This window comes from Ictalurus punctatus, chromosome 18 (assembly GCF_001660625.3).
Source record: "Ictalurus punctatus breed USDA103 chromosome 18, Coco_2.0, whole genome shotgun sequence".
Taxonomy (NCBI): Eukaryota; Metazoa; Chordata; class Actinopteri; order Siluriformes; family Ictaluridae; genus Ictalurus; species Ictalurus punctatus.
Window position 1 is genome coordinate 2,026,158 of NC_030433.2, and position 18,843 is coordinate 2,045,000.

Consider the following 18,843-nt stretch of genomic DNA (forward strand, 5'->3'; position numbering starts at 1 on the left):
CAGGTATCTGATGCTAGAGAAGGCAAAGGCTCACGAAAACCGGAAGTAACAGGTGAAGATTAGAAAAATAGCAGGTTGATGTTTTCTTCGCAATGGGTGCAAATAAAAACTTTGAATCAAAGTCAAAATGAATATGCTTCGCTATGAAAAAGAGAGAAGTCCAGTGATGAATAGAATATTGTTCAGGCTTATATTATTCTATAATATAATAAAGCCCGTGTAGAAATAAGACCTTCCGCAGACGTACGTTGATCAGCCATTAATAAAACCCACCTGTTTAATATTGTGTGCATCCCCCTTGTGTCGCCAAAACGGCTCCCATCCATCAAGGCATGAACTCTGAAGACCTCTGAAGGCGTGCTGTGGATCCTGTGAGTTTGTCCAGCACGTCCTAGAGATGCTCGATCGGATTGAGATCTGGGGAAATTGGAGACCGAGTCAACAATTCCTGAACGATTTTTGCAGTGCTGCAAGGCACATTATCCTGCTGAAAGAAACCACTGCCTTTAAGGAACACCGTTGCCATGAAGGGGTGTACGTGGTCTGAAACAATGTTTAGGTAAGTGCTACGTCTCAAAGTAACATCCACATGGATGCCAGGACCCGTGCGTTTCCCAGAAGAACATTGGAGGCTGCAGCCTGGAGATCGCTGAGGACGGTACCGCTTGAAGTACCGATAATAGTTTTGGACCTCAATTCCACATGGACGTTCTCGCTGTGGTTGCCGGGACGACGGTTGCTGCGATGGCCTCGGGACTGCGATTACCACAAACAGTTTTGCACTCAGGTCTCCTTTAGTGAACAGTAAACCATACCTTCATGTACAAACCATAATGAACTTTTCTTTTACTTTCACACGACCCGTCGTTACCCAGACGAGGACGGGTTCCCTTCTGAGTCCGGTTCCTCTCAAGGTTTCTACTTCATATCATCTTAGGGAGTTTTTCCCCGCCGCATTTCATATTTCCACAGCGTTGTCAGAAAAAGAGGGCTTACATAAAAATAAATCTGGAAAACGGGGTAAATTTCGGGCCTGTTAAGTCATAAATCATAGCGGCTCTGGTTCTTCTTTAATTCTTTTTTACACAGTGCTACCAAGATGAAGAGGCTTCTTATTAGGAGCTCTACTCATCCTTGACTAGGATTTGGTTGCTATAGTGACCGCTTAAAGTGAGATTTAATTGCTAAAGTTATGTGAATGAGCTCGACTTATCTTAGAGGTTTCTGAAGCTGCCGGCAAGATGGGAGAGTTTGTTTGTAAGGCACGTGACCTTGGTGTTAGACGCTGAGATATACCGTCTGAGGATTCACCGAATGTTAAAGAATGCGGGCTAACATCTCGGCGTGATCCGTAACGCTTCCGCGAAATGTCACGCATTTCATCGGTACCACACGTGCGTTTTCCGAAAGAAATATGATAAAAATTTCTTGTTTTTGGATTTAGGAATTTGTCAAATAAATGAGGAAAATCTAATTGTATTATTCCATGATTCCTGCAAGATTCTTGTCTAGTTGTTAAACCTCCATCCATTGAGTACATTTTAACCGCTTAATATATTTTTTAAAAAATGTTCTTAGGTTTAAGCATCGCTTCCATTCAGATCCTGAGAATTCAAATCCCGAGACTTATTTCTTGCTGGAAGCTCGGTCTGTGGCCTCCTGGCAGAGGTAACCTGTTGTTTAGCAGAACTCATCAGTTACCCAAAGAGCAAAACCTTATGCTTTAACTCGGGTAAGTGCAGCTGTGACAATATTTTCTGGTGAGTTCTACACGTTATACACTTAACTATGGAGACTTCCGAATGGGAACAGGAAAATCCTTGATTTAGCAAACAACAGCATGCTTGCAGATGCATTATAACGGAAATGAACATCAAATCATTTTAAAATCTCTGAATCGCGTTTGTTTATAATTGAAAGTGATGGATGGCTCAACGGGATATTGTGATAAATAGTGAACAGAAAATTATACATAATTTAAAATATATATATATATATATATATATATATATATATATATATATATATATATGCACAACGCCGTTGACTTCGCAATTACGATCGGTCACGATGTATTGAAAATGCACATGATAAACGCTCTCTCAGTTGTAATTCAAATGACGAGTTCGTCTCAACGTGCTCATTCTGATAAGTTATTGTTTCTGTAGTAACTCGGGGAATTGCACGGCGGACACGCACAATCTCAGATTAATAATAAACAGATGAATAACATTCTGCTGTTTAACAAAGAAAAACACCGGGCTCAACCAGGGGAGAGTCTCCCAGACAGCGGAATTTGTGCTTTCTTGTTTCTTGGTAACATGAAAAGCGTTTCCATGAGAAGACCGAGGTTCTGCTGAGAGAATGAATGTTTATAGGTGCTACAACATATAGGTTTCAACATCAAATGTTACTGTAGATGGTTAAAAAGTACGTGGCCTTCCTTCATAAATTAACGTCATTCGTCAAAAAAACAACCAAAACCTAGTTATTGTAATTACTGTTGCATAAGAGGAATAAAACATCACACCACCCCATTGTTGATTATATTCTCCTAACTGCACATTCTGTTTTGTTGTATTCCTCACTTAAGTCTCTGAAGTGTTCGTCTTTCTTTGTGTGTGTGTGTGTGTGTGTGTGTATCTATGTTTGTATGAGGGTGTGTGTTGCTGTTCCTGACCTCCAGGAGGTGCTAATCTACGGCCATCCTGAAGCACAGATGCTGCTTGCACCCTCCCTTTGTTTCTCTTCCTTTCACAGTGGAGAGAGACCTCAGCTGTTTGAGGAGATTCCCCATTATGGCCTCAGTGTTCTTTTGTAAATCAGTTCCATTAAAAGCAAGGTAATGAAACAAAGGTTAAATGGAGTTGAACAGCGCTATGCTGCTGTAATGGCGCCCAGTGACAGATGACTATGTTGGGGCTGGGCTTTCAATCACCTAAAGATGTGTGTGTATTATGAATAAAGGCCGATATGTGGATGGGGGGGGACTGTTAAAATATTACAGAATGGCAGAGATAAGATGGAAGCTTGGTTGGATTCCGCTTTAACGTGACACAAGTTTATTCAACTATACTCAACTATAGCAGTCACTCCACATTTAATGCTCGGTATAGTTGTAGGAAAGAGAAATTCAACCAACAAATATGTTCTCATCTCACGAGCTCTGTTTCTGTCCACATATTTTTGTGCAAATTTTTTTTTTGCGCTCAATTCAGGTGGATCATTTTATTTTTTTTTTATTCGATAAGCAGACATGCGCATGAACTATGATGGAAGCACGTTTACCGAATACGTTCCTCGATGCGCATCAAAAAAAAAAAAAGTCATGTGACTTTGCCTCGACGAATCATTTGCTCGGATAATCGACTCGGAAAAGTGAAAACATCAGAGAGCGAGACGCTCCGGTTTCCCCCCGGAAGTGACGGTTTTGTCCTCTTGAACACGTGGGATGGAAACGGTGCCGCATTCACAAATGTTTCATGTGACGTTTCAATTCTTCTGCAAAAGTTAAATTCGCAACTTGGATGGAAACATAGCTAGCGAAAGGTAGAAAAACGGTGGGAAAGGTAGTACGGCTTATCTGTGAACGGCATATTTTATACTGCCATGAACGGTAAAGGTCACACCTTGAAAAATAATAAAAAGCCCATATCAGGGCTCATAAACAGAATAAAAAAACGCCGTAAAAACCCGGTATTATAACGTGTCCGTTCTCCTGTTGCTAACTCCAGCGTAATGCTTCGAAACGGGTTCGAAAATGTGGTCATTCAGTTCCTTTCGCGTTTGTCTATTTAGAAGTCGAATGTAATACTATAGTGGATTTGGGAAACTCTTAGACTCGGCGGAAATCGTGTGACTTTGATCCAAAAACATTTGGCACTTGGGAGGAACATTGTACTGTACATAATAAGCTGTTGGGCTACATGAAATGGGAAAAGAACATTATTAACCAGTGGCAAAGAGAAAAATTAAGTAAGAAAGCAATTAAGGTTTTTTTGTTTCAAAACAGTTAAGTATGACTACTTTTTTTTTTTTTTTTTTTCCCCCCAAATGTTTTTATTCTTAGCAAAACACCACGTTTCAGGTTTTTTGAGTCCTGCCATACACAGTTCCTATTCAAAATGAATGGCCTTCCACTTATTTCCCCCATCTTACACGGAGCCTATGTTTTACACGACGGCAGGATAAAGGTGTTAAGTCTTTCCGAGATCTCTGTAAAGATTGCACTTTTTGTCGATATGTAGATGTTAGTCGTGAGTTTGCGTTTCCATCTTCTCGTCCTTTATATTTAGATGTTTTCATGTACCTTATCTCTGTTTCCAGAGTTTCCAGCTTCGCCATCAATGAAGCCTCGGGAGGACCTGTTACTTTTAAAAAAAAACACCAACCAAAAGTCTTTAATAACTCAAAAATTTATAACCGACTTCTGTCTCAACATGAACCCTCATTCGGAAGAATCAAAACAGCATGGGAGGACGAATCGGGAACGCTGTTTACAAAAACGAAGGTGGGAGGGTGCAATAGACAGGATACATACAAGCTCAATATGTGCCCAGCTTTGCCTCAAACAATTTAAAGTATTGTACATTTTTCAAGCGCTTGGCTAGCTGAAATCTATCCCAGATTTTGTGACACTTATGACAGATGCCAGTACTCTCCTTGTAATTTAATCCACATGTTTCTCCTCTGTCCAATGCTGCATAGATTCTGGCCTGTCTACTTGATCACTATGTCTGCAATTCTTCAAATTAAAATTGATGTCCGCCCCGGTATAGCAGTTTGTCTCGGTACAACACAAAGCAATTAGATACACTGGATACGTCTTTAATAAACAGGTGCAGTCTGTTACTCCTTTGGCCTGTGGTATTAGGAGTCGGAATATTCTCTTTCTGTGTTCTCTATACAGGAATATTCTCAACGTTTTCTATATTCTATGTTATTTATTAGAGTTGTTCATTTGTCTCCTGGTAGAAGAGGTACATTTCTTTGATTGTATTAAATATAAATGCTTTCCCTAATTTCAAAAAAGAAAGAAAGATGAAATGTAAAAAATATCAGCCTTCAATCTGTAGTTATTTGTAGCTACAAGATTTTTTTGTACCCATTACACTCGTGCTTAAATGATTCATCTTCGTTAACCATTTAATCCTGGTGATGGTTGTGGTGGATCCCGAGCCAATTCCAGGAAAACTAGGTTTGAGTTGGGAATGCACTTTAGATGGGATCAGGATTGAACCAGGGACGTTGGAGCTGTGAGGTAGCCCTGCTGCACCACTATGCCATGCATATGCCATTTGCCTGGTCAATTATGCCACCTACAATGAATGGTTACTACAGGACTATTAATATTAAAACATACTGATTGCATACCGATGAGGGCAGCTGAAGCTCGTGTACCCGAACGGATTAGCCGAAAATAGAGAGATAAAAGGAGAAATCGCATAGCACAGAATATCTTTTTAGTAGACACTTTGCATGTTTAACTCTTGAAACCACAACTGGGTTGGGAGCAAACTCTGTGTTCATCAAAATGTTTATTGTTTTTCAATGAATGAAAACAGATCAGAGTTTTAGAACATGGGGGGGGGGGCAGTCAAATGGAATGATCTTGGACAAAGAAATAAACCAAAACGAGTGGGCTCAGGTTTAAAGTTCACTACCCAATTCGCAATTTATTCCGAATTTCCGAACAAATGCACTCACTGGTTTCTAGCCGTTTGTACACAGACCAACAACCTTTGCTAGTCTGTGAATAATAACAAAAGCAAAACTGGACAAAGCTAACAGGTATGAGCACTAATATGTACGATGCCATACCATAAAACCGAGTCCATGCAAAAACCGATGGCGATGGAAAGAATTCCAGTGTTTAAAACTGGTCTGTTGAACCGTAGAAAGTGAACGAAGAGATTGTGAGCAAAGAAACAACATGATGTCCTTGCAATGTTTGAGCCACATGACAGTTTCGTTTTCCTGCATGTCCATGACCTTGAAACATCTTTTCATCCTGCTCAGAAGAGCGCCTCTGGAAACCGGAGCAAATAGAGCCAGTGGGGTTTGTGGGATTTCTTAAGGGATTGGGTGGGTTTCTGGTGCTAAACTTCCAGTCTTGTGTCCTGCACCACATCCCATTTTGCTCCCTATTTATCTGTCCAGAAACCCCAACCACCCCTACCATACGGTATTTTCGCCCATCTCTTGCCCACTGTAGTTGGCATTGTTGGCCAGTGGGTATGGTGGACTCGGTCCTGTCCCAAATCCGCCTTCACCCTGTGCATTCGGGTGCAACTCTGGGCTTGGTGTGTCATCGTGTGACATCACGTCTGTGAAGCGCTGGTCGTCTCCGGAGCCCGAGCTGAGCAGGAAGGGAGCCTCGGCAGGAGACTGAGCCTGAGACGAGGGTGGACCATGAGGGAAGAAGTCGTAGTTGACGCCTGTGCCATAGTAATCACCCTGGTACTCTGGAAATCAAAAAAAGTGGCCACTGATTAGAGATGCTTTAGATTTGTTTGGTGATTTCATTTATCTTTTTTCTTTAAATGATATATCGAATCATATGGCTGGTCGATTGTCTAGCTTATGAATTAGCTTTATTTAATTAGAGTGTTTTTACATCACATTACGTTATGTTTGTCGCCATGTATATGCAGCACTGCTACCCTCGAACAGAATTATACTTAAATATATTTTATAACTAAGATTTGAAACTCAAGATTAAACCTATAAATAGAAGATCAGACACTTTATTCAGCTGCATATTACCCAGTAACTCCATTAGCACTTCAGTTGTTAGCTAAAACATACTTTGTAGCATAATCAGTTTTTTTTTTTTTATGTCAAAATGGTGAGCACAAGCAAATATAACGTGATATTCTAAAAATAATATAGCGAATGTCAGGGGGGAAAAAAACCCAGCAGATGTGTGTCTGTGGAAAGGTTTGTTGTGAAAACCCGGAGAGACAAAAAAGAAGGCTGTGATCTTGGCAGCAACAGAATGCTTAGCATTGAAAACCCTGAGAATTTGGTTAGCATTGCCAGATTCAGAGGTTAGACAGGTTTCTCTAGACAATAAAGCTATCGGAATGGTACGCCTCTATACTTCTTATATTTTCAAGTCTACGATATGCATTTTTCTTTGTCCTGTAGCACCCGCTGCTGTGTGTTAGTTTTGGCCTTAGGCTAACTATATGTTGTTGTTTTTTTTTTGCTAGTTTGTAGCAAAAGCCTGATGTGAAATCATGACCTAGAATATTTGTTATGCTCGAAAGCAGAAAAGCAGTTCACAGGGCAGGTAGACATCACCAATTTTTAGCTAAATTGAAACGTCCATTCTCAGCATGGCCACGAGACATGCTGCTAACTGATATGCTAGCGCCGAGATATGCTAAGAGTGCAAAGACTTCTTAGCCAGGCCAGAGGGTTTCAGATAAACCTTAGCAAAGGATTTAAGAATATAGTAACAATAAGTAAACATGCCAAAAACTCTATTTGGTCTGGGTCTCTGAGGTAATGTTTTAGAGGCAGTGCAAAAAATTTTTTGAAATGATTTATACAAAAATCCAGCGTACAATATTGTTGGTTCTTTTTTTTTCTCTCACTGGTTTGTAAAGGAAACGAAAATAGGGAAAGTTCTGCGGTGAATAAACTTCAATCGAGGTGATAAAGTAATAGAACAGTCTTTAAGACGGTGGCAGGGTTCAACCAAGGGACAATGGAAAGTCAACGAATGTGCATTAAAGACAGTAATGAAATGCCGGGCTATTCTGTTTAACACGTTTGTGATTTGGCATTTAGATGTTCAACTGGCTTTGATACAGTGCAAAAGTGAGGGGAGGGAGGGATGGAGGGACGGTGGGGTGGGGGGTTTTGGCAAGGGAATAAATGGCAAGAAATTCAAATGAAAAACTATTAACGAATGAAGGAGTAAACATAACTGCAATAAAAAAGGGTTACTGTAAGGTAGAAAAGAAGAGACCTTGAGGGGAAAAAAAAAAAAAAAAAAAATCGGCAGTTAGTTCCGTTATTTCTCTCCAGGCCATACAAAAACACAATTACTCTTACATTTACCATTCCATAAATGTCTCTCTGAATCACAGGCTATCTGCTGAGCCACAGAGAACAGAAAGCAGGACTAGAGTAATGCATTCTCTTCCTCATTGCCTCCAGCTATGCAGCGTGAATTCACGCTAATGTGGCTTATTTACTGTACAAGCACAAATAGTCAATAACTGGCGACACTGGGAATTCTATGCCTTTAGATTACATGCCACTTTGGTTTGACAAATTAACAATAGATTCTGCGACAAAGCAGCGAGTCGCTATATAAATAAATAAATAAAAAAAAAAACCAACCCCCACCACTGCTGGATTTGTAACAGATAAATGCAAGTTGTAGATGTCATGTGTGCCTTTGATTTTGAGATCGAATGCCGTTTGAGGGGGCACTGCAGACTTCGTTTCCCAGCAGGCATTGCTTGATTCATCCCAATTTACTCTGTACAGAATGAGTAAACCTGCCATCTCTCAGCTTGAGTACTTCACGCTGCTACTGCGCGCTTCTGTGCCAGACGAGGTTTTCTCAGGTGAGTTCTATTTTGCGACGTGAACAGTAACCAAATCTAATCAAACGTCTGACTAGATCTACTACGCTTAAAAGCGCAGATTGTGACCGCGTCCCTAAAAACCTGATTAGAGATGCTGCTCGTGAAACGTTTGTGCTTTTAGATTTCAGTCGGTTGAACAGTCCCGGTAGTACACATTCTTAATAGGAAAGAATGAGATAGAGAGAAATGATGGGATGAGGTGGGTCGGTGGGTGGGTGGGTGGGTGGGGGGGGAATAAGTAAGTGAGGGAGATGGAAAAAGGAGAGAGTAAGGTGATGGAGAATCTTTTGTCATTTCAAGGTGAGGCAAAGGGTCTGTGATTTGAGCGTTGCCTGAAAAATATGCTTTTGTCCTGTGTATGAAGGACAATTGGTTGTGTGAATAAACGGGGAAGGGAAAATGAATAGACGGAGGTTCTTTTTTCTCTCATACCTCCATAGTAGCCGTATCCCCCAGGGCCAAGGAGATCAGGCTCGTCAAGTCTGCTACCCAGCGGCCTCATCCTCCTTGGTCCTCTGAAAAAAGCATGGCGCCGAGCGCCAAGGGCACTGAGCTGCTTCATCCTACGTTCCTTTGACCGTCTGTTCTGAAACCACACCTGAAAGGAAAGACATGGATGGAGAGACAAATATAGGCTACAATAAAGAAGGCTGTAGAACAAGTGATGTCCGATGTGAGTAACTGACATTTTAGAATATTTACCCAAGCTTCTGAGATTAGATTGTTTGTTTTTTTGTTGCTGTTGTTGTAAATTCACACATCCAAATCACTGGCTTTCGTTTAACGTTTACATTTACATTCGTTCATTTAGCGGACGCTTTTATCCAAAGCGACTTACAAATGAAAAGAGGCTTTCAAAGGCCATTCAAAATGACATCAGTATGCATTTATATACAGTAAATAACATTAAAACCACTCGCAGGTGATGTGAATAACACTGATGATGTTGCACCTGTCAAGGTGTGGGATATATAAAGCAGCACTTAAGTATCTGAGCAACTCTGACAAGGGCCAAATTGTGATGGCTGGACACAATAGTGTTATTCAGTTAATATAAATCATAGTAACGGTCTGATTTCATTTATACTGCATATCCTGAAATAACTGGGCAGGCAGTTTGTCCTGAAGCAGGATGTTATCCAATAGATTCATTTCAGATTCATCTCCTGTAACCGGTCTCATGTAATACCTGAAACCGGCATTAAATGAAGATATTCTTACTGACGTGTACTTTTTCACGAAATTGCTGTTGCTATATATATATATATATATATATATATATATATATATATATATATATATATATATATATATATATATATATATATATATAAAACAACATATCCTAGACCTAGTTCTTACTGTAGATCTTAAGAGTCATCATTTAACAGTATCCTAACACTAAATGCTGAACCAGATGACTTATGACAATATGAGCATCTACAGCCTCAGACTAATGCTCTCGACTAATGCTCTCGGATTTCTGCGTCTCAACACGTAGTCACAGCCGAGAGAAGAAAAAGAAAACACCCTATAAAATGTGTCTTCAGTCATATTCCGTGTCCCGGAATGGTCTTTGCGTGTACTGCGAACCTAACTATGATGTATTTTTGTTTACATTCAACGTGTAGCGTTAGCTGTATCCAACAGGATCTAAAGCAACTGTGATCTATAAACCCTTTGTAACATAAAGCGTATAACGTGGCTTCAACCGCTACGAGTTGTTGTATGTGACAGTCTGTAAAAGCCTATATATGCCATAGTGCATTATTTAATCGGCGAGTTTGTTACGTTCAGCCTTCACGTCGGACGTATACACCAGTTTTTAGTAGTGAGCGTACAGGCGTGCCATTCAGACGAAATAAACCGTAAAGTTTGCTGTGCTATCTGTTAGCTAGAGGTCATATTCGCCCCGCGTCTCTTTGTCCTTTTAGCTGAGTGTGTAGTTTTATGTGCAGTATTAGCTTGCTAGCTCGTGATTAGCTGATTTGCTATCCGTCTATTATCGGAACACATTACCGTTAAATATATCGTCAGGCTCCATCTGTTTGACAGTTGGGCTTTTATTGTTGGCTTCTTTTTTGTTTATCAAGTATTGTACTTTTATTCTATTTTACACACTTTTTAAATGATGTTTTACAGTATATACTCCCACTGGATTACTTTCATAATTGACATTGATCCCCCGTATCGAACGTAGAAAAGATGCACGGTAATTTCATATCGACCCGTTTTGCATCATGCTCCACCCATTTCTCTTCAGATCCCACTGTAGTACTAGTCCCTGCTCTGGGGGGCTAGTGTCCGGGGCACTGCTCCGTTGCCCACGAGGGTGATTAATTAAATACGGTAGCGTTTATTCGTTTAGCAGATCGGTGTTTATCATTAGTGCATCTTTCTATGTTCAATGGAGGATCAATGTAAATGATTAAAGTAATCCAGCATCATCCGATGACGTCTGCGTACGCAGCTGCGTGTGGCAAATGATGTAAACAATTTGAAATGATGCACGTTTAATTCATACGCTTTACTATAGAGCGTGTTTACCCCTGGGTGTTCATTAATACATTAACTGACAAACACGTGCTGACGTGTACTTAAGGTGGTCGTTATTCGCACATGAATTCATAAGACTCACATAATAGTTAGGGTTAGGTCTTCATTAGTTTTACTAATGATTACTACATGGTGATTAGTTAACTCATCATTCGTTCATATTTAAGTAAGTATTAATTCAGGTATTAGTGCATGATTATTCACATAGTGTTATTGTAAAGTGTTACCAATATAAACAAACAAATGTTGTTATTATTATTATTATTATTATTATTATTATTATTTTCCCTTCTTTTTCTCCCATATCTGTCAATTTCCACCGACCAACCAGCTCTCCCCATCATACCACAGCAACGAGCTGGAGACGATGAAGGCTAAATCGTGCTTCTGCCAAGCCCCATGAAGCCAGCCAACCCTCATTTTGCATCACAGGCCAATGTAACACACTTGGAGGAAAGTTCTATTTGCCCTCATCTACATACATGAGCTCAGAGACAACCACAATTGGCTAGTGTCACCTTGATTGACAGGTACTCTGTACCGGTCATCCATAGTGACACAGTGACAACTAGACTCTCTTGGCTCCTGGCTCCACAGATGGCTGTGGAATCACTGGGATTTGAACTCACAATCTCCTGTTGATAAGGTGAATTCTTATATATATTATATATATATATATATATATTTTTGTGAAGCTGCCAAAATGTTCACAATGACCAGTACTTGTTACAATTCAAACAAGTGCTCTTTTGTTGAACACGAGTACTTGTTTTTCTTTTCACAGGGGCTGAATATACTTTCTTTCGAGGTGATGTGACTAAGAAATATGCAACGAGCTGTAAAAGCACATTAACTCTCAACCTCTAGTTTCTATAGATTTGCACTCGTATGAAATCATGTATACGTATTACAGCCCGGGTTAGGATTTGGGGCTGTAATCGAAAAGGTATGACCTCGTTAGAAAAAAAATATACATGTAACCCTCCGTGTTTTTGGAGCATCTGGACCATTTATATTTATTCCCAGCATACATTCTTCCACGATTAGACCTCTGACTTCCTAGCTGAGTGTCACCGTCAAACACGTCAACGTAAAAAAAAAAAATGATGTTAAAAGGACGTTTTGTACCACAGAGACAGTGTGTTAGAAACACTGCGCACTATTGTCAAACATTTGCATAAAACTATCTGCGAGATGAAGCTTTTTTTTTTTTTTTTTTTTTTTTTTTTTTTAACACAGCAGTCCAGCTAAAAATGGTAAAATTTTAACCTTGCATTTCAAAAACGTGTATTCAAAGTGTGATTTTTCACAGACAGGATGAGGTATATATTCACACCAACTTTAATACAATCAGCTTTCGGCGGCGAAGTAGCATGGGGAAAAAAAAAAAAGCAAAAAAAAAAAAAAAAGCATGAAATCGTCCAACCTAAAGTGACACTCTTATTCTTGATAACACAGTGTAACAATGTTTTTGCCACTGCATAATGAATCACATCAGATATAAATATTATATATATATAAAATCCAGACAAAAGACAATAGACAGAAATAAAGGGAGACCAGCTTGTTTAGAAAGAAAAAGAAAAAAAAGTGTATCCATCCAAATAGGAATGAATTTTACAAGAAAATCAACCGTCACAACAAATCATCACATAGTTTCCGTCAGGGACTGTTATGTTGGATATTTTTTTAAAAAGAAGCTTAAAAAAATGATGTCATCAAAAGACAGAGAGCCAAACACACACACACACACACACACACACACACACACACACACACACACACACACACACACACACACACACACACACACACACACACAACACCTCATCATTCCTCCCATAAATGATTTCTATCGCCCTTTATCTATGTCCTCTTCATGTATACAAAGCTTTTACAGCACTATACAAGTTCGGAAATGAAAAATCACATGAACGTGAAAGAAAACCCCACTAAAAAGAAAGAAAGAATGAAAGAAAGAGAACACATGCCCAGCGTGTGCACCTAAAACCTTTTAAGCATTCCTCGCCATGCTAAGCAAACACCTGCTTATTGAGAACAAGCGTCTAACTACTGTTGGGTAGATTTTTATGGAAATGTTTGCCCTCCTCCTGAGTGAGCATTGCTTAAGGATCACACACACACACACACACACACACACACACACCCTGCTGCACCGACACAGGCTCCTTGTCCACATTTACCAATAACCATTAACATTTAACAATGCAATAAGCAGCAATAATAATAAACAAAGGTCAAAGGCCACCTCCATTTTGGCTAAAAAAAAAAAAAAGAGCCAAAGCAATATGATTATCGATGTGTGTGCATGAGTATAAATGCACAGTGTGTGTGGAAGGGAGAAGAGAGAAGCTTGGCAGTGAGCATGTGTCATGGTTTTCGGCCTAATTTGTGCCTCATTATGTGAACATCAGTGTGTTAAGTAGGAAAATTTACGAACGTCTGTGTTATGTGAAAAAAAAACAAAAAAAACAAACCCACTAATGATTGCCATGCAGCAGTCACACATGGACATGGAAAATATACTTATGTGTAGTTATGTAGTATATTTATTCATTACATATTCCAGTCATTTAATCAACATGCTTAACAAACGCTTCTGGACATAACTGTTACATGAACTGTTCATCAGTCGAAGGAATTATACTATTAAATATAATAATAAAATAAACTACAAGGAGAAAAAATTGTCTAGAACAGGGGTTCTCAAATTTTTTTTGCAGCCCCTTTAACTGTAAAATAAATCCCAAAGATTTATTTATTTATTTATTAACATAAACCTAATATTCAAATATTAGGCTCGTTATTGAGATGTTTACAATAATATTTTGCGTATTTATTAGAGGCTTTGATTTATTATTTGTTTTTCATTCCTGAAATTTCAATCGACAGAACAGATTCGGTTCAATTTGATATTATTTATAGGATGGTTGATTTTTGAGTTGTTGAGATGTGGATTAAATGAGTGACCGAGTGAGCCGTCAAACAAGCTAAGAACTATATATATATATATATATATATATATATATATATATATATATATATATATATATATATATATAAAAATATGGATACATATAATAACCTTGATAATGATGGGGTGTGATGTTTGTCAACAAATTTAAAAAAAAAAAAAAAACGTGCTTCATGGATCTGTAGGGGTTCCTGGACCTGTTTTTAAGAACATCTGGTCTGAAAATATATTGAAATAAATATTAAACGTGATATATGTTTCTCTTTAGATTCTTATGTTTTATCTGATGGCCAGATTTCCAGCTGAACTGCAAAACTTTCAGAAGTAATATGTGATCAATTCCATAACACTGTTAAATGATCAGCCTAAGCAGATTTCGTGGTAAATATTTTCATATAGTATGTAATGCTCATGCGCCACTGATACACAGTCATCAGTATGGCATTTTATATTCGAAAATTAAATGCAATATAAGATCATTTATCTAAGAAGATAATCAAGCCATACATTTATTCCATCAGTAAAACTCAATTAACTGTAATAATTATACCGGGTTAAATTATTTAAATATAAATATGTACTTTTCGTTTTTATGTTTTGTTCATTTGTGCAAAAAAAAGCAAAAAAAAAAAAAAAAAAAAAAAAAAGTGATAACTTTATGGTAGTTGATATCCTTACTTATACTAATGAGGAAATAGAAGGATAATTTTTTTTTTTTTTTTAAATTTGGAGATTTAATTGAGTTATTTAGTTATTTAAGTATGAAAAACGTATTAATAGTCATACAAATCTATTAAAAGACACTCTTCTTTCCTTGTACATTCTCTCCACGTCAAGCCAATTTCAATAACATAGAGCCTACGTTATAACAATGCATTTAAAAATAGCAGATTCTACAATGAAAATAAAAAATAAATAAAAATCAAGCACAAAAATGAATCAGTGCCGACTACAACGGCCTTCAACCATCAGAAAACGCTGAATTAAACAGTAATAATATTACTGCGAAAAGCGTGCAATTTGTAAATATGTTTGTTTGTTTATTTATTTATTTATTCATTTGACTTTCAGACACACAAGGCAGGTCTGCGCTGAGTACTGAATACCCTTAGAGAAAAGTCCTGAACTTCATACCTGAATAATTCCGATTCTTATGAGCAACCTTATGTTTTTATCTTTTCACGTGTGATTGTTCACACGTGGTTTTCACACCTAGGGCGTTTTTTTTTTGTCCACGTGATTTCTCCAGAAGAATAGATATTGTTCACATGGAGCCACGTGCTATTACATGAGTTCACATGTTTTTATTTACAGAACATGTTGAAATTAACCTTCACAGTTTCTTTCTTTCTTTCTTTCTTTCTTTTTTTTTTTAGGTGATCACATGTTATTTATATAGTCACAGGTGGGGGGGAAAAAAAACAAACTTGCACGCGATTAAATAAATATATAAATAAATAAGGGTAGAAAACTGACATTATGTGCCGCAAGGTTAAAAGCAGGATAATTATAATTATGAGGATGTTATTATTGATGGAAGCGTTTATGCGCGCGCGCAACCCCCCCCCCCCCCAAAAAAAAAACAACAACAACAACAAACAAAACAAAACAACATCAATAAAAAAAAACAACAACAACCCTCAAAGCGGTCTGAGAGGTTTCCACGGTGCCCCACGTGCGTTAAGACAGCTTACCTGAATGACCCGCATGTTGAGGCCGGTCTCCTGAGCCAGCTGCTCGCGGATGTGGCGTGTAGGTTTCGGCGTGGCCACGAACGCCGCTTTGAGCGTCTCCAGCTGTTTGGCCTTGATGGTGGTCCGCGGGCCGCGGCGCTTCTGGCACGCGCTCTGCTCCTCGCCCTCGTTCGCGTTTGTGTCCTTGTCCGAGCACGTGGAATTGTCCGTCTCTTTCGGGTCGTCCGCGTTTGGCTCGGGCAGGTCGGGCGACAGGCTGCGGTCGGTGCACGACGACACTGCGAGACACAGTCATAAAAATAATAATAATTTAAAAAATAAAAAAAATAAAAAAACACGGCGTTTCTAACGTTGAAAACGTGGCGTACAAGAATATCACACGCGTGAACACACGTCGGGATCCTAAATGATTTCAAACGCTATGTAGCACATTTACAGGAGCAGCACTGTAGGCCTGGATGCACTGCTATCATTTAACACTTGTATCTTTAATATGGATCTTTCACCTCGAAACGGGGATAGAAAAAGGTTTCAATAGGCCTACATAATTTGGCCGTAATTACCTTTTCAGCGTGAAGCTTTTAAGGTGCACTACAAACACCTTTCTAGGTAACAACATATAATATAGGTACAAAAGATTTACCCTAGACAGCGACAAGGAAAGACACAGTTTAGTACCTGAAGCCCAAATGGCAACATAAGGTCTAATAGCCAACCTATTATTTCAATAATTTAATGCAATGTATAAGCAGAAGTGTGTGTGTGTGTGTGTGTGTGTGTGTGTGTGTGTGTGTGTGTGTATTCCTTCTGTAGGCTTCCTAACATTTTCTTGATAGTAGCTTATTAATAGACTCTAACCTATTTGTACTAGCAGGAGGATATATATATATATATATATATATATATATATATATATATATATATATATATATATATATATATATATATATATATATATATATATTAAAGATTACAAGTCGTTACAAGAATGCTGTCAATAAAGGAAATGTAGTCTACGTGTAAATGGACTACATATTAACACACAACCCATATTTATTTTATGCAGATGTCCAGACAGTGTCACACCAGACAAACGTGCAACCTATCATCATATCATCATATGTAATTATCTGAGACATCAGAGCTTTTTATTACTGAACTGTTCACCCACAGAACCCAGACCAGTTACACTGTGTTGGAATATCAAATAAATAAATAAATAAATAAATAAATAAATAAATAAATAAATAAACAGTTTTTTTTATCATATCTATTTACAGCCCTGGTGATTATTAATATTGCTGTTAGATTTAGGTCGACATTATTTATAATTTTTTTTTTTTGTAGATCATTCATGGTTAACCGAATTCAAGTCACCAGTCAATTAGCCTAGGCATTATTATTATTATTATTATTATTATTATTATTATTATTATTATTTTTTTATCATCATCATCATCATCATCATCATCATTATTATTATTATTATTGTTGTTGTTATTGTTATTATTTTTGTTGTTGTTAATAATAATAATAATAATAATCTTATTATTATTATTATTATTATAAATAAATGACAATCACAACTTTGATAGTGATCGTAATCACATAAAATGCCGCACACCACTGAAAACCATGCATTATGCGACAATATATTCTTATTTCTTAATTATGTATGTTCCCCCTTATATAAGATACTTGCCTATAGCAATAAACGAATGAACCTATTGCTTGACTTAGTACAGTGTCACTACTTCACGTGTCCTCGTGGTGGCGCTTTATCAATTTGAGAAACGAGGCGTGAACATAAACAAAAGCTACGCGTACTGCAGACTTGTAGCGCGCCGCCTGACATGCGTGTAACGATCCTTTATTGCAGCAAAAATGAATGAAGGAATAAATAAATAAAGATAGATTACTTGAATTAATAAATGAAATGAATCAAAATATGCCATGTAGCCTACATTATAAACACTAATACAGTATGTTGTTGATTACTTTTCTTTTTTTTTTCTTTCTTTTTTTTTTTTTTTTTTTAAAGACGTCACTATGCTCAGCTGTACCTCTTTTCACTGGGCTGGTACCCTATAAAGTATACATTTAGTACATTTAGAATATATTATCCCTAACAAAGAAGCATACAGTGTACATTTAAAGCTTTACCAAAAGGTAAGTATGGTTTAATTATGTAACTACCTGAAATCATTTTTTACAGGTTCACTATATCTACATTTCCAGGTAAAAGACAAGGCACAGTTTAGTACTCTTATTATTATTATTATTATTATTATTATTATTATTATTATTATTATTTTCTCCTGAGAGTGTACACAGGCCTGGCTTTATTTATAGTCGGCCAGTGTGTCAGTAATGATCTGCTTCCGCTTGTAATATGATATGCATAAAGTTAAATCCAGCTCGACATGCACGTTCAGGACAGAAACAAATGCTCAGTGTTCTAACTTTCAAGCATTCCACCTAAACGTGATTGCGTAACTACTGCGCGTGAAGCGTTGAGGAGAGGAGGGCACACGTGATACAAGAATTACAGTATAAATAAAACAGGCCACTCAGCACTTAGCGTAGGACATATGCATAAAGACAAAAAACCAGCACAACAAAACATACACATACTGAGCAGGGCAAAGGTCGACTGATAGCCTACCACATACTCCTTAAACATCTACTAGCCACAAACAGCTAAGCGGAGAAGAACTTACTAATAGACTCTGGCATATATGATTGTTAAAAATGGAGATTGTCAGTGTAATGAACAGAAAGCGTCTCCTATAGGCCACCTAGCGTACCATACAGCAAGAAATATGCATTAGTTATATATAGCCTTCAGCAATGCATCAGTTTGATTAAAATGAATTCATTTACATCATCATCATCATCATCATCAACAACAACAACAACAGGAACTTTAGAAACTCAAGACACTGAGCGATAGCAGTATATCTCGCATTTAGGGTTGAGGGTGGAATTTCTC

General features: G+C 37.9%; 1 protein-coding gene across 1 annotated transcript in view; it reads right to left on the reverse strand.

The window, feature by feature from the left end:
• Positions 1-5,962: 5,962 nt before the first annotated feature.
• lhx5 (LIM homeobox 5) overlaps positions 5,963-18,843 on the reverse strand; it is a 16,137-nt gene continuing 3,256 nt past the window's right edge. The window contains exons 3-5 of the mRNA XM_017493200.3: positions 15,852-16,129; positions 9,039-9,204; positions 5,963-6,464 (exon numbers count right to left, since the gene is read on the reverse strand). Of these exons, the coding sequence (XP_017348689.1) occupies positions 6,175-6,464; positions 9,039-9,204; positions 15,852-16,129 (734 nt within the window). The 3' untranslated portion in view covers positions 5,963-6,174. The remainder of the gene's footprint in view (positions 6,465-9,038; positions 9,205-15,851; positions 16,130-18,843) is intronic.